Source organism: Orcinus orca, chromosome 6, assembly GCF_937001465.1.
Source record: "Orcinus orca chromosome 6, mOrcOrc1.1, whole genome shotgun sequence".
Taxonomy (NCBI): Eukaryota; Metazoa; Chordata; class Mammalia; order Artiodactyla; family Delphinidae; genus Orcinus; species Orcinus orca.
Genome location: NC_064564.1, coordinates 55,229,961 through 55,247,495, shown reverse-complemented (window position 1 = coordinate 55,247,495; position 17,535 = coordinate 55,229,961). Strand labels below are relative to the sequence as shown.

At 41.0% G+C, this 17,535-nt stretch overlaps 1 protein-coding gene across 8 annotated transcripts in view; it reads right to left on the bottom strand.

Moving 5' to 3' along the window:
• BNC2 (basonuclin 2) overlaps positions 1-17,535 on the bottom strand; it is a 429,626-nt gene that overhangs the window by 130,566 nt on the left and 281,525 nt on the right. For 7 of the 8 annotated variants that reach the window (XM_033439739.2, XM_033439741.2, XM_049710690.1 and 4 more), the window contains one exon: positions 3,272-3,507. In XM_033439739.2, the coding sequence (XP_033295630.1) occupies positions 3,272-3,507 (236 nt within the window). Of the gene's footprint in view, positions 1-2,355; positions 3,235-3,271; positions 3,508-17,535 lie in introns of those variants that run through there. The other variant, XM_049710689.1, reaches the window with a different exon arrangement.

The following is a 17,535-nucleotide window of genomic DNA, read 5'->3' as shown; positions in this document are numbered from 1 at the left end:
AAATATTGCTAGCCCCCAATAAATCTGTGCCACCACAATCATCTCCCTTTCTCTTTTAATAACCTCTTCAAACACACCTGCAAAGGATAGGTTTGAACGGCCAGCTCTTCTTTCCCCCCACATCCAAAAATTCAAAATCAGATCAGACACTGCTATTCTTCCACATTCAAAACTATTTCTGAAACCAGAAGTGGCTGTGTTTATATGTCAGGGATGTAGGTTTGGGCCCAGAGAGAGTTAAATTAATATCCTGGCTTCACCAGTTCAACTTACTGTACATCTTCATTTGCCCAGTAACACAATCTAGAGCCAGCTGCTAACCAAGTCAATATGTGGTAAGACTAACAGCCACCCTAACTTGCCTTGATAATTATTCTCCTCTAACTGACATAATATTCAATATACTGTTGTTGAGAGCAATAATGCTAAAATTGATGCCTTGAGGGCTACAAGACAATTGAGTTTTAGCCAGATAAAATGACTTGTACACTAATCGTGCATTATAGGGTTCCACAACCTTTGGACGCACATTTTATAGTCTACCTGCTCAAAAATGTTACATATAATTATATTCAGTCATCTGAGCATACCTTATCATTACCATATATAATTTTAAAAGTACTGGCCAATAATCAAATAACATTGCTTTAGAGAAAAAAAGGTTTATTTCTATAGTCCAGCTCTTGCTTATTGTTTTTCAATGAAATGAGCATTTTCTCACTACATAAATAACAGTATTGTGTCCTTCAACCTCTTGCTTTTTTCCGAAACCAAGAATTGGTTTCACAAGAAACAAGTAGATGATAAATGCTGAATGACAAAAGCATCATTTAAATAAAATCCATATGACATCAGTACTACCGATAAAACAAGACAGAAACGAAACCCAGTGTTCCTCGAATATAAAAATCATCTATGACTTTCTCAAAACGTCAATTTCAGACCCTGAGTGGAGAAAACAGATCATATTAAATTTGAGACTCTCTCAGAATCTCTAAGACATTAATGAAAATTAATTATAATTTTCGCAATTAAGTAATCATCACAATAAGTGACAGTGTTCTTTATTAGGCAGTATTTCACCCCAAAATAAGAGACTATCAGTTTGTGGTTTTGTTGAATTTTCCTCTGAAATTTAATTTCTCTTGTAATTTTGTATCTTTAAATCCTAGGCCCTCACACACAACTAAATATGGAGTACATTTTCTACGCCTGTCTTACAGTTATGTGGAAATGCTGAGAAAAAATGAACACCTAAGTAATCATTTCAAGTAAAACAAAGAATAGGCACCGTTCAAGGCAGAACATCAGGACTACAGCACAGAACACCGAGCAGGTTCTGTATTTACTGCCGTCAGAATGCTACGGGACACTGGGTGGTTACGATGGCAATTAATCACAGTCATGCTCGTATCTCTGTGTTTCACAGTAAGAGATCAAGTGTATGGTCCCGCTATCTCAGGCAAAAATAGACACGTGGACCTGAAATACAGCATTGGTGACAGAACGAAGCATTGCACCGGAGGCAGTAAAGACGTGACGAGGTCGGGGCATATACTACCCTACAGTTTATAAAGGAAGGAGTGCTTAGCCAAGCTGACAGTGCCATTCAGAAATCTGCAAGAGGTTTGTTCCTTCCTGCAGGGTAGAACCCATCCCAAGTGGACATTAATAATCATGTGTGGAAACAACTGTAGAAAGACGTGGCACTGTGTGTGTCTCCAGATTGGCCTAAGCGGGGATTGTGGGACTGGTTCCATGCTTTGTTCTTCCTGGCCCCTTCCTCCTGGACCCTGCACCGCCTCAGGACCCCCTGATCACCCAGGACTTAACTTTCCACTCACCCCACTGAAACGTCCCCAACCTGGGGCAAATGAGAGAATGCTTGTGAAAGTCTTGTATACACTGAAAACGTAATATATAGTTATTCCTGTTATCAGCACCATCTCATCTTCCGAGGGCCAAATGCCCTGTGCCTTCCAAGTTGACGTCTCACTACGAAATGATTCTACGCTAACTAAAGCAGTCTCAAGAGCAGGCGGGTGATCCTACCTTCCCCCTTTCTCTACTTCCACTCAGCATCCCTCATCCGCTCGCCCTGGCTAACACCCGGTGGTACCACACAGGAGAATGACAGGAGCATGTGTGTGTTCACGCCAGGTTAAAGCCAGGGCGAGACTCAAGGCCCTCTCCCCCACTCATCACATACCAAGCTGGCAGCCTCACACACAACACAGGGTGGTTCGGGCCATCAACAAGGCTGGCAGAACCAAAACCAATTTTTTTTTTGGAATGGGTCAATTCTCCTGGTATTATCCCCCAAAAGAAATTTCAAAACATCACTTCAGATTCTACCTTCTCCAACTGTGATCTCCTTTGGCAGGAGGGAGTATTTCTTCATCGTCCAGTGTAGTCTTTTTGGATCCTGGGGTCTCCCAACATGCTGCTTTCAAACATTTACCCTTCAAGGGTCGTGGGAAGACAGATGGCCATAAAAACATTTCAGAGGCAAAGTACACAATGCAAAACGACTCATGACATACGGCAAAAAATGATGGAAAAGGCGAGGAGGCTGGGGGCACGGGGAGTGGAGGCTGCAGGCCCTCCGGAAAAGTCTCAAGACTCTTACCAGACCGGAAGTGCCCCTGACACACAGAAGGGGCTCAAGCTGGAGGAACAGGTGCTGTGAAGGCCAAATCTACAACCAGGTTTGCATGTTTTGGAATGTGAGGGTTTACTGATTACAAAAGCAGGCAGTTTACAGAGTTGTTCCTTTGACTTGGATGAAGAAGCAATAAATGGTTAGGGTACAGAGAAGAGACAACCAAGAAAATACCAAACCTACCAAGTAAGCGTGAGAACCAGCCCTACGAAACCCAGATGAAGTGCAATTTCAGATTTTCGCACACCCATCACCCTCCTCCGTACCCTCCCTTTTAGTAGGGCTTCGATAAGGCCTGTTGGGGAAGCCAGGAGGCCCGCGTTGTAGAGAGAGGGAGTTGAATTCAAAAGAATGCAAACAGAGCAACCCTAGGCAACAGGCCACTACTTCCTTTCTAACGTTCACCACTGAGGCCGGATGCCGGCCTGCTGGCCCACAGCTCCTTTCTTCCAATTCCCTGAGCAGCCTGCCAAAAGGACCACGTTAACCAGAATGGGGTGTGCATGCCCGGGCCAGTGAGGGGCAGGAAGGCGGGCAGGTTTGCCGAGGGCTCCTACCCCAGCCCTTCTCCAGCTGGCCCCCGACACCGGCTTGACGTCCTCCCCCTACCTGCAGGATGTACCCCCGGACGTAGTCACGCAGGGTCCAGCCCAGGCCGTGCAGGATGTGCAGCACCTCCTCCTGCTTCAGGACGCTGAAGAGACGGTCCAGCAGGATCTTGAGCCTCACAGGCACCGCCTGCGTCCCGTAGAGCATCAGACTGCTGATGTCAAACACCACGTTGGACTGCACGATCTCCACTTGGGTGGGGTGGTAGAGGTGCTGCGTGCTGAGCTTATCCAAGGCTGCGGTGGTCCCGCCAGAAGTCCAGGGGCAGGTGGGAATAAAGAGATAAAAAGGAGAGGGCAGAGACAAAGAAAGGAGAAACGAGTTACCGGAAGTTACAGGGGGCTCCATGTCTAATAGCTGGATCATAATCACAGATGTCTCAGCAGGACTGTGCAATGTAAATAGTGCTCTTCCCACCTCCTCCCGGTTTTGTTTGTTTGTTTTTTTGGATTCCGTGTGTTTATAAATTGCAGACGACAGCAAATACAAAATACATTTGGCTTTCAGGAAGAGAGCCACTGAGGAGGTTTCTAAATGACTGTGGCTGGCGCTAAAAACCTGACTAATTAATTTGCTAATTGAACTATGGCTCAACCCAAGTTACCACGGTATTCCCCTCCCTGCACCAAAAGAAGGAACACGCACACAACTGCCAACTCAGCCACAAGAGCGGGCTCAACCAGCATCATTTTTCTGAGTGACATTCACCCCTTATGATACCTGGATGGTTTGAAGAGGAAAAGAAAGGTGTTCTTTAGACTTACAGGGGAAAAAGGACTAACTCAGAGGGAATAAGGAAAGCTGACCTCTGGGTCGAGGGACTAGTCATTTACCTCAAAGTTAAATTAGCTAAGGGGAATTATCCCAAGACTTAATTCTCCTAAATACCCCTCTTGCTGTTTAGCTGTTAGTTCAGTGTTCTCTAAAAGTTATACAGGAGAAACAAACAAACAAGAAAAGGAATTCAAGTCATAATTAGGTATTTTATTAACAGCTCTGACAAGGGCTCAGTATGAGATGAAACTGGAAAAAAAAGTGACTACAATCAAAGTACAAGAATTTCTGTGTATTTCAGCTGCGTCATTTCAGCGCAGAAAACTGGGGATGACCATTCTCAGAGTAAATATTTTTAGTGGAACTAATATTTCAACAATTGGGCTTTTTTCTCCTCAAATCTAAGAAATCACATCTCTTCTCCCTAGCTCTGAAAGCCAAGATAAAGTCATACATTCTCATCCCCATCCTTATCTGAGTTACCCGGAACCCTACTGCAGATAATGTGACCACATTTTTCCTCAGTTTCTCTAAAGTGACCCATTAAGATAGTGCTGTCTCACCTACAGGGCTCAAAGAGATGCTGAAAAGATGAATGAGATAACGAATGAGAGGTGCTTTGAACTCCTGAAGAGAACACAAAAGCATTAGCTCAACTATCAGAATTGTACACGTGACCTTCTGAAGATTAAAAGAGATAAACACGTGAGCCTGAAAGATGGTCATCTAATGTCATGAGTCAGGCAAATGGCTATCAGACAACAAGCACCAGGCTCAAATCCTAACTCTACCTGCAAGCACCCAAGGTTTCTGCAAGCTCGAAACCATTCTTAATACCTTCTCCCCCAACAGCACAGGCTACCGTATGTGTACACTCTGAGCAGCTCCTCTTTTAATATACCGGTATTTCTGCATATTAATGTGCGTATTTAAAAGTGCACGCGAGCACACACTCACACTTTTTAGTATTTCAAGTGTATTTTTTTAGGGCTCCTCCTCCACTCTCGTTTCCTCCTGACTTGTGGTCACTGGAGAGTTCATGTACTCTTGATAAATTGCCTTCTTACATCCACAGTGTAAAGGCCCTTATCATTTACCCGCTGGCTTCATTCAACACATTTACTCCCAGGAATACTTTGTCAAAGAGTTCGGGTTTCCTCGTACTTCATTTCTTGCAGCTGATTTGTCTGATCTTTCCTATTCTAGTGGTTAAGTCAACTTTGAATAAATAGCTTTAAAAATTAATTTAACGTTTGGGAAAGATAAGGGATTCACAAGCGCAGGGACTGAAGTCTTCTCTCACTCCACAGGGCATTTAGACAGCAAAAATGCAGGAAAGAGGTATTATTATCCCTGTTTTTCTTCAAGTACAGCTTAACTACTCAGCCTTCTGACGAGTCGCTGCTCTGCTTACAGAAATCCAGCATGCAGGTCGAGGGAAATCTCCTCTTCCGTTTCCCTTTATCAACCTTCCTGGCCCATATCAAGCACTTCTTCACAAAATTATACTGCTGTGAGCACAACAAATATGAAACTGGGAGGGATGAGTAGAGGGGAAATAAAATGACACCAAACCTGATTTTTGTCCATGTGTTCGGCACCTTGTATCTATGCATTAAGTATATGCAGGTGTGTGCACCAGTGTGTCCTAGGGCCAGGCGGAAAGCTGTCACCCCTCTCCCTCTCACTCCTTAAAAAGGGCTGGAAGTTTTAGAAGATGAAGAGGACTAAACTGTTGAGGGCACACAAACAAAGAGAAGTTGTTCAGAGAATTGAACGAGCACAGGTGGAACAGGTAAAAGCAAAAGTATTTCCCTATATATGCTTGTGAGACCGTCAGAGAGTGAGAGTATTAAAAGGACATTACTGATTCTTTAGCATGCCACATGTCAAGAAGTAGGAAGACACATAAATAAATAGGCCACATAAATATACAGTGGAGGTCAACAACTTTTTCTGTAAAGGTCTGGACTGTAAACATTTTAGGTTTATGGGCCATGCTCCGTGTTTCACAGCTACTCACCTCTGCTACTATAGAGGGAAAACAGAGCAGACTTAAATTAAACTAATGGGCATGTCTATGTTCCAATAAAACTTTATTTACACAAATAGCTACATTTTGGGCTCTGATATGGAAAATGAAGGGGCGGGCCAAATAGTTAAAGAAAGTCAATAGTTGATAAGGAAAAAGTCCCACGGGTGTGATTTAAGCAGCAGTTACCTAGGAGATGAGCCACAGAGGAAGGCTTGAAAAATTAAACTGCTCAGCTTGCAGATGTCAACTGCAAATTTCAGCATAAACATATCATCAAAGATTATGCTCGGTCAAATTTCTTGAATGAATCAAATTTTCTGCTTTATAACTGCTGGATTGTACTGCGTCACCAAGTTGACAACAGCTTTGGGAGGGGACGTCTCCTTGGTCGGCAAAGGGTTAAGTAACAATTTTTAAACTGTCATAATAACAGTAAACTGAGAACTGGACTTCTGCCTAACGTCATGCTCTTCCTATGTCTGACTGGCGGATTCAAGTCTGGATCTCAGGTGGGTTAGTAATATGAGTTGGGCCAATGGGAACGAAGGAAAGGTAGGGCAAGAACTTGTTCAGCAGGATGGAGTGGGAAAATGATGGTCATCTACCTTTATGAGCTATGGACCTAACCATCTGCTAAAATTGTCCTATTTCAATGGTACTGCCAAAATTCCACTTTCAAATGAAATCTTAGCCAGAAATTGGGTATAAAAATATATGAAAGTGAAGCTACTCTTAATAAAGCTCGAGTGAGCATGAATTTGACAACTTCCCACCACGCATTACTCTCTTCTTCCCTTCCTCCTGTGTAAGCATCTCAGTGGGACCCCTAGAGTTCCCAGAAGCACAATTTGAAAAGCACTTGTCTGTACAATAATATGATATCAATTGTTTCGCCTGCCGTGCCTCCCCTTCATTCTGGGAACAGAAACTGGATTTCCCTTCAGGGAACCCCTTTTCTCCTACACTCAGTACCATTTATTTCATAGAACAGAATATTCCTGAAGCCAGGCCTGGAAAACCAGTACCTCCCAGTTCCTTGGCCAAAACAACCAGTTTAAGAATGGGCAAGTGGGGCTTCCCTGGTGGCGCAGTGGTTGAGAGTCTGCCTGCCGATGCAGGGGACACGGGTTCGTGCCCCGGTCCAGGAAGATCCCATATGCCGCGGAGTGGCTGGGCCTGTGAGCCATGGCCGCTGAGCCTGCGCATCCGGAGCTTGCGCTCCGCAGCGGGAGAGGCCACAACAGTGAGAGGCCCGCGTACCGCAAAAAAAAAAAAAAAAAAAAAAAAAAGCAGAAAAGAATGGGCAAGTGACCTAAGTCTAAAGAGTGATATTGAATCCAGGCTTTCAGTTAGAAATACTAGGGAGTTCTTCCCTCTTCTTGAAATTTGTAGCTGGCAAATATGCTTGGGAATGAGAGTCACATGGAGGACAGCTGAGCCACAGGATGGTCTGAGAAAGACTAAGGACTGACAGTGTTGTTTGATCCAGAAGATACAGATATGGCAGTGCCTGAGGGTGGGACCCTCCCAGAATTTTCAGTTACACGAGACAACAAAAGCTCTCTCTCCCCTTCTCTCTCTCTGTCTGCTTGAGGTAGGATTCTGTAATTTGTATCTAAAAGAGCCTTAACTAAGACAACTACCTTTTTGGGGTGTCCTTCCAGCTAGATAACATGTATTTCAAAGGAGCTGTCAGTGGTCCAACAAGGTATGTTAGTTCCAGGCTAAATGCAATTCACAATTTCTCCAGTGACTGGAATGAGGGTATCCTGAACAATTCATATCTCATACAAATTTGCAAAGGGTGATGGATGCCGTCAACAACATTAATAAATAAAAATTGTTGTATGGGGAAGGGGAATAAAGGAAATGACCATTTAAGTACTAACTAAATATTAGGCATCATTCTAAAGGGTTACAATAATCTCGTTTAATCCTTTAAAAAAACTTAAGGGCTTCCCTGGTGGCGCAGTGGTTGAGGGTCCGCCTGCCGATGCAGGGGACGCGGGTTCGTGCCCCGGTCCGGGAGGATCCCACGTGCCGCGGAGCGGCTGGGCCCGTGAGCCATGGCCGCTGAGCCTGCGCGTCCGGAGCCTGTGCTCCGCAACGGGAGAGGCCACGGCAGTGAGAGGCCCACGTACTGCAAAAAACCCCCCCAAAAAAAAAAAAAAAAAAAAAAACTTAAAACACAAGGTATTACTATTACTGCCTATTCGGAGATCACAGGTTCCGTGAGGGTCAGTAACTGGCCTAAGGTCACTTAGTTATTTCTCCCAAGAACTTCTTTTTCTACCACACGTTCAGATAAACAGTCAATAAGCAACTCTGGAAACGTGCAAGTCTTCATCAAGTTGGAAGTCCCTAACTCCCAACAATCTGGGCTTCCTGCCCATCACTCTGCTGAAGCAAGCATTTCAAAGGTCACCAACACCTGCCTTACTACAAAACCCCATCGCTTTTCCCTTCATTCTTCTCCATGATCTCGCCATAGCCGCTGACCTGGTTGAACACCATTCCTCCTAAAATGCTCTTCTCCTTCATTCATGCATACATGCGTTTATTCACTGGCACTTAACAACTTATCACCAAGGCAGGTACCGCATGCAGATGCAAAAGTCATCTTTGCTGTAAAAGAGATGTGATAAAGTACTGTAGGACACAGAAGAGAGGGCCACTCTGCCGGGAAGGAATACTCTTGTAAGTCATCAGCAAGCGAGAAAGGAGGACGACAGTCCAGGTAGACGGAACTAAGGCAGGGGTTCTCAAACATTATGTGTCTCAAAATCAGATGAAGGCCTTGTTAAAACACAGGTCAGATGGCTGGGCCACCTTCCCCTGGAGTTTCTGATTCACTGGGTCGGGGTGGGGGCCAAGAATTGGCATTTCTAACAAGTCTCCACAAGACACTGACGCTGCTGGCCAGGGACAATACTTTGAGAACCACTGCACTAATGAGGTGTGTGTAAGAGAACTGAATATCCAAAGAATGTGTCAGGCTTGCAGCAAAAGAGTTGAAGATAAATACGGAAAAGTCAGATGGGCAGTCTGTAAGAAACCTTAACACTGCAGGCCAAAACCTGTGGAAAGGTTATAATATAATTTTATTTCTGATTAATAGGATTTGGAAAATATTAAACATTTTATAAGGTGAAAATGACTTATAATTTTAGATGTAAAACTCTGACGAGAGTCCAGAAGTTTATGTAAAGCAATAGGTGTCAGCTGGGGACACATGGCCACAGAGCCACAACCCCTAAGGAAGAAGGGTCGAGAGGGAGATGGTCATGGTTCGGGTGAAAAATTACCACAGGTGATGCTGACATACACGCCTACAATACATGCCACTGAAAACCACAGAGGTGAGTTAGAGGGCAGGATAACTTACGAGTTAAGTGAACAGGGTAGGAAATGTTTGCAATACTCCACTGGGAGATGCCCTGACTCAGTGGACTTCAAATGATGATCTGCCTAAACCTGGGGTATGCACCGGCCTTTCAGAGATACGCAGACATGGGGACTCAATTTCCAGATCCTGTAATCCCATATTTACTCTTTCCTAAAATTGATCCCCCTGAGAACAGGCCCGCCTGTTCATGCAGATTATCCATCCCCAATTCTCCTGTGAAAACTATACCCTTCTTTCCTTTACCAAATAAAGGCATAACTCTGACTTGACTTATACAGTGCACTGGCGCAGGGTGTAAAGGCCTCCTGGGGGGTCAAAATAGTGGCCAGTTTGAATCGCTTTGTGAAGCCTTGTTTAAGGATTAATAAAAACACCAAGAACCTGGAAAAGGGCCCTCTTCCCCTGGTTATGCATATACAAGTAAAGGGTAGCTAGAACCTGATATTCGGGTCTATGCTGGAGCATTCAGAATTCAGACATTATGTAAAATGGGCAACAGTCATGCACTCACCTCTTGCATTCCTATTTAATAAGGTATCACTTTTTAGGAAGTATCCTGTGAGCGCAAAGCAAAAGTGTCTAATGCTGAAAATGGCTTTTCCCTCCATTCTTTTCAATTATTCCTGACACTCATCCCCAGGAGGTGTCATCACCTGGGAAAAAAAGCCCCCGAGCACATGTGATGCCCACTCTTTTAAAATCAGTTTGAATATTTTCCCAGACCTATGAAATTTGGAAGATGCACTGAATAAAACCTGTGGATAGGAATTTTACAGAAATTCAGAAACAATGTTTATCACTTAATAAGGCAGTTACTACCCATTTAATCAAATACTATCAAAATATTTGTTATGATTAATCATTTTCATCTTATAAAGTTTTGAATATGTCTACATCCTGTTAATAGAAATAAAATTAAATTATGACCTAAATGCCAAAGCACTTAATTTTTAGCAGTATATAACTTCTTTCATTAAACACATTAAAAGTTTGACCATGTTTTTATAAAATATGGCTCTTATCTCCTTTGTTCCTAAAGTCCAACACCAGATTGTGATACACACAATCATTATTAAAGTGATACCCTGACTTTTAACATACTCGTCATTTCATAAAAATCTTAAGTTATACATTATAGTGCATCATTACTAATTAAGTAATGCGAAATAGCATTTCTATTGTACACTTATTAATTTTATTAGCTCCACATTTTATTCTAGACTGTTTTAGCAAACTATCCTATGAATTGCAGTTCATAATTTATTATTTACAACTTTTCTCAAAATGCATATTAATACATTCATTTGTATTGAAATGTGAGTTCATTTCTTTTCCCAATGATAATTCAGCCTGATTTGGCCATGAGCACTGGTGGAAATTTTCATCAATTAAGAAAGCTAAATATGCAGTAATAAAAGTTATCACCTTAAAAAAAAGATATATTGCAGAAGTCATCTGAATAACTAACACAGTATTTTAATTTTCTCAGTCTTTTTGGTGTATACAAGAATAAATGATATGCCTCTAAGTGAAAGACTAACAGCTAAGTTTATAAATTGGCATTTGCTATGTCTTGTTAATGTCTTTCTCCAGAAATTGAGAAAGTAAATGACTCTAACAACATCTGGGTAATAAGGTGGATGAAACAAAGAGAAACTAACTGATCACTGTGTAATTGTTGGCACATAATCTGAAATGATTTCTAAGAACCGAATGATAATGTGATAAAATTCCTAGTCCCACGTATTCATGTGAACAGGTGTCTGAGCACTTAGATCTGCAAAAATGGGGAAGGAACCGATAGTGTACCTTTCCTCTTTCTTACAATAAGTACTATTCATTTATTGATACATGAACTAATCTAGGAAGAAAAAAATTTATTGCCCTATCCATTTTATTGACAGATGCATTTCTGACAAAAATCTACTTTATGTTTAATAAATTATGAAAATATGTAATATTTATATTGCTTTGATCTTATTCCTCTTGATAAAAATTAAACAATAAAATTTCCATTTATGGATATATTATCTTATTTTCTTAATTTTCCTTGCAGACATGAATGATAAAAGACTTTGCAGTGAACATATGATTTCATTTGTGGTAATGTTATTTGGGGACAGTGAACTGGAAACAAGAGTTAAGAGAAAAAATAATGACTTAGAACAATGATTTGAAGTTCCCAGTGTTTCAAGAGTGCTTGTTATCCTCCAGATTAAGGACAGAGTTTCTAGGGCTAGACTCCAAGGGTTCAAATGCTAGCCCTGCCACCAACTTGCTGCATGACCTTGGCAAGTTACTCAGCATATGGAAATGTTAGGATGGAACTTTGTTTTCAAAATTCTTTTGGGGGCAGACCAAAAGAATTGAAGACCGCTACCTTGGTACAAGGAGAAAGAAAAGGAGAACAAAGAATCAAGACCAAGCTAACAAGTACGGGGAAGAAAAGAGATGCTTGGAGTGAAGATGAGTCAGGGTTACAGGATGACTGAGATTTTCAAGTTCGGAGGATTTGGACGGGAAATCAACTGAGATGCAGGGGACCCATCAGGATTCCAGAGGAGCTGCCTCTCCAGCTGCCCACCTGTGATCATCTGCCTCTAGGAATCCAACTACTCCTATACTACACCGGCCATCCCTAACCTGTAAGTTGAGCTCTACCCAAACTCTGTGCCATCAACTCCAAACATGTACTTGTGACCCCTACTGCTGTGAAAGGTAAACCCAAGAAACTAGGCCAAAATGCTTGAAATCAAATCTTTTTTGTTGTGATTTTTTTGGACTGAATATCTCATAGATGCTCATTGAAAAAATATAAATTTGAGAAAAAGAAAAACAAACGGAAGACAGTCATACATAATCCCACCAACCAAAGGCACTATTGTCTACCTGTTGATGTAGCTGCATCTACTTTTCTTCAGTCCATAATTTTATGTAGTTAAGGGTCACACACTAGTTACAAATTTCTATCTTGTTGTTGTTTTTCTCACTGAACTTTATATAGCATGAACACTCAAAATTATCTCTGACTACCTAGTCCCCGTAAATGTCTCCACTGCCGTTCCCCTGGATCTAACCCTCCTCTCTGGCCTAACTTCTACCACTTCAGTAGAGGCTTTTAGACCCTCCTAAGTCCACTACTGCAAGCGACTCCTGGCTGGTCTGGTGTGGTGTGGTCTGCCTCTGCTCCCTCTGGTGTAATACAGAAAGAACAGAGTCAGTTCTCAAGTCAGTATTCTCAAAAGGCTGCTTAGAATATGTCTCTTTTCTGCTCAAAAGTTTCCAGTAATGCTCCAGCCCTACCCTCCCAGCCCCCAAATTCTTAACCTGGGTCAGAAGACCTTGGAAAGACTGATTTACTACTTTCCAGCCTAATAACCCTCTAACATGGCTCTCTGTTCCAACAAAAGTGAGCTGCCCACTGCCTTTCTAACAAAACTAGTGAGGAAAGCAGACTTTAAAAAAATACACATTAACACACAGTATTACAAACTGGGTATGTGACATGAGAACATAATTTAAACAGGGCTAGGGATGGGGTGTTCCAGGCAAAGCCATTTCTGCTAGGACGTGAACAAGGGAGAGTAGCACATGATGAAGCTGGAGAGACAAGCAGGGTTCCAACTGCTGAGCTACATTTTTCAATTTTTCAATTTTTCAATGCTGTTCATTAAGGGCCTTTCCTCTTTCTTTCTTTACCTTTTTAACTACCCTTTTCTTCCAGCTTCCTTACAAGTTCTGTTTTCCTTTTCTATAAAACTTGGAGAGGTCCCCTCATCTAAGAGCAAACTGTCTCAACAACGATAGCACTTAAAGTGAGCCAATCATGCACATACCAACTACATGTTGCCCATTTACTGGGTCGCTTCTGTGCCTATTTTATCATAAGAGCTTCAGCAACCATATCTGAAACATAACCAATCAAGGGTGTTCAGCTCTCATATTGTTGAGCGGATGGACACAGCTAGTGTGCAAAGGTAGGATTCGATTCCACTGTGCCACCCAATTCTTAATTTCACTCACGTCTCATTCTCAGCCCTCCCCTCTGCTCTTTACACTCTAGACAACAGTGGGGGTAGGTAATGACAGCAGTTTAGGAAGTGAGATGGGGCTGCTAGCTGAGCAGAAATTAACTAAAGTTGCATAATTTATTCCCTTTCCTACCACTTCAAGCATTATTTGGGGGCATCCAATGGATTTCTAGGTAAAAGCAGTATGAGATCTAGCGGTATTAAAGAAAACAAGCTTAATACCAGGGTGCAGAGACCACATCATAATGAACAGACATTATGAGAATCATAGTTCAGATCACTAAGTTTGTGATCCATGTGCTAGATCTATGGTCTCCTAGCTATAGGAAAAGGTATAGTAGAGCCAGTCCTCCTCCATATCCATGGGTACTGATCCATGGACTCAACCAACCGTGGATGGAAAATATTCACACACAAAAAATTCCATAAAGTTCCAAAAAAGCAAAACTTGAATTTGCCATGTCCTACAACTACTTACATAGCATTTACATTGTATTAGGTATTATAAGTAATCTAGAGATGATGAACGTATATGGTGGATTTGGGAGGATATGCATAGGTTATATGCAAATACTACCGCGTTTTTATATAAGAGACTTGAGCATCCATGGATTTTGATATCCGTGCGGGTCCTGGAACCAAATCCCTTGGATACCAAGGGACAAGTGTATGGACTTTTGAAAGGGGTCAGAGAACAGTCAACACAATAAGGTAAGAAGAGCATCTACAAAGAAAAGATTATTTTTCTTTTGTAAAAGGTCTGGAGGAAAAGAAAAAAAGCAAACAGACAAATTAACCTCTTTTTTAGTATGCAGAATTTTCTTGGGAAAAAGAAAAGGGTTTAACTGTAAAATGTGGGTACTAGTTAGAAAAAGAAACAAAATCATACAATAAGAGCTTCTTAAACTGTGAATTAGGTTACTGAGGGAACATAATTTACCTGGATTTCTTTACAATGCCAGAAACAGAAGTTTAAACTGGTAATTTTCAGGCTATAAAACAAAGGAGAAATTGAAGCCTGGATATAATTTCAATAAACACTTTGATAGGATCTATAGTTTTTCAAAGGAAAGTGGTGGCTAAGCCACAAGACCCAAAAAAGTCAGTATGAAGAAAACTCATTTCTGTCAGGAACAGAATCACCATAAGGACAACAGCCGGAATTTCTGTGCTTCATTAATGTAAGTGTGTAACGTAAATGTAAAATAAGTATAAAATGTAGTGCAAAACATGGAATAAATATGAAGTAATATATACTTTTAACTACGTTGCTAACTTAAAGAACAAAGTAATGTCCTTTATAAAATTCAGTTTTCAAATGTATAAAATAGTACCGGCAGTGTGTGAGGGGTGGTTATAAAAGAACTTGCATCTATTAAATGAAATGTGAATAACTATTTTTTTATTTCGATTTTTAATAACAGGAATTACTCCCCAAACCTTCAAATAAATTAAAATAAATGTAAACCTGTAATTCTACAGACTTCACTTCCAATATTTTCTGTGAGGGTCACAGAAATAAGACCATATTCAGATACATTTTTTTCTTAATGTAGGAGTATAAAAGTGCTTTTCACCGATCCTAGAAAATTGGCTCTCAGTGATAGTTTATAGTTCTTAGTTTTCCACAACTTTTTTTAAACATAACTTTCTTTAAAAGCCAAATTCAAGTGACTTAGGTGGTTTTCACAGGAATACGCTCAAATACTTCAGGCCCTGATGTCCAGTGGATTCCATCGAACAGTTGTTCAGGCATGGCGGTGTGAAGCTTATAGCCATTCAATAAAAGAAAAAGTGAGCCAAATGGAACGATTTTTCAAAGCCACCTACTTCGCAGAGTAAAACAATTAAAAATTTGTATGAAAACGGTCTAAAAGGAAGCCTTTTATTTCACTCATTTCTAGTCCTGTCCTGGATATTTTTAAATTTTTAAATGCTAATTTGAAGCAATTTTAGAAATAAAAAAAAAATTAAAGAAGCCTTATGCTTTCATTTTGGGAGAAAGCCAAGTGAGCCTTAAATTGCAAAGCTAATTGTTTCGAGAACTACAGTCTCTTGCCCCAACTCCCCTTAGGATTCCGAATTATAAGAGCATCAAGTGGTCAGCTTTTAGGAGCTGTGAGTCCTAGAATACTATTTTAATTTCTAAGAGGTTAACATTTCAATGTGTCTTTAAATGTTGTTTTATGGAATTCTTTCCACGATCACTTGAAGAGTCGAATAAAAACAGTTGTTAGTGACAGAATTTTATTAGGGCAATTTCTGGGGGCAGATTTTTAAGTTTTGATTACTTATAATCAGAATATTGTTCCCTTTCCTACTTCAAGTACCCAGACCATAACCTCTGAATTTATAAGGGTGGGTGGCTCTTCATTCTTGCTAATATGACCAATAATTTCCAATTATACAATACTTTATAATATGCACACTATACCCAATATAATGATATGTCATTTCAAGGTAGCTAGCCCATGAACTTCTACAGGTTTAATGGGATTTTACATATTTAGAATTTCATCGTAAAGGGGCCCTTTGGAAGCATTAAAACATCAATCCTTTCCCATTATAAGACTCAGCTCTCTTACTAGGCCAAGAGCATCAAGGCACAGGGCAAAGCCTTAACGCACCCATAGGTTGTAAGCCAGTTCCCAATAAAAGCCGTAGCACTGGGGGAGAACATTAATAAATGGCAATGATGACATATTAAAAACTTTTTAGTGAATCAGGTGATCGATCAGGAAGGTGGACCATGATTGTTACTGAGAGAAAAAGTCCTCACGACTTGAAGTAATATTTAGATCTGCACATTGTATTCAATACTTTTGGGGGGAGAGAACTGTGTAACTGGGAGCAAATTAAGTATAAAATAACTCATGTTCCATTTAAGTCATAACTTTCTAACTGGAACTGTCAAGGCTGAATTAATTAGGATATTTAATACCAAAGAGAGAGACGGCTTGCTTTTAGAATTTTTTTTTTAAGGAAAGAAGAAAAGGAATGATACATAGCTGAAAGAGTTGATCCCCAAGCCTGGTGATAAAATCTGTCAGCCCTTCTGTGTGAAGGGCTTATCTTTCTTCTTGAACAAATAGTGTGTCAGTGTTTTTAAGTCAAAAAAAAAAAAAAAAAAAAAAAACAGCAACGACAACAACAACAACACGTCTGCCAAGCCTCCAAAAACCCTGATTATGTTACTATATCTTATATGCCTTATGTGAATGATGCCCGATTTTTTTCTTGTGCCTTAATACATGAGGGATAGCTATATGAATACTCTTATGGTCCATTAGGAATGTGATCCTACACTGTAGGGAGGAAAGGGGGACAGAAGGAGCTCCAATGAGCTCCCACTGTCTCACGGATTTTAATTGTTCCCTGGCTGACATGCAGCTTTGAGTGTGTATGGATATGCACACACACACCGACAATTAGTCCAGGGTAGAATTTGAGCTCCACTTGAGACTATCTAGGTAATATTTCAAACTGACTGGCATTTCCCCCCTGTGGCCTTATGCATAATAAAGTCCTCACAACAGACTTTGGAAATCATTAAAGTCTGACGGAGGCACACGTAAAAGTAGACTGTCAACACTGGGTTATTCAGAAGCTCACTCTCCTGGCAAGGAGATTAAACAGATCCTTGGTTTTGCTTCTCTTCCTCCTTCCTTTTCCTTCCATGGCCCACTTTTGGGGGCATGTCTCTCCTCATATGCATCTCCATCAGAAGGTGGTAAGGGGAAAGAGCAAATGCAATCTGCAAACTTGACAGTAAGTCTAAGAAGAGACTGACTAACCGAATCTACTTGCTGAAACCAGGTTTGGGGATTATTATTATTCCTGCTGCTGTTCTATCCAATCTCTAGTCACCAAGGTGAGCTGAAAGTTGACTACACAAACCTTGCTTTATATAATTCACAGATCAATGAATTAAATGCACACTGACTACAAAATATACCCCCTTTAAAAGTAACAATTGAAATTTGCTACTTGAACGGAACATGTGCATCCTTCATTCAAC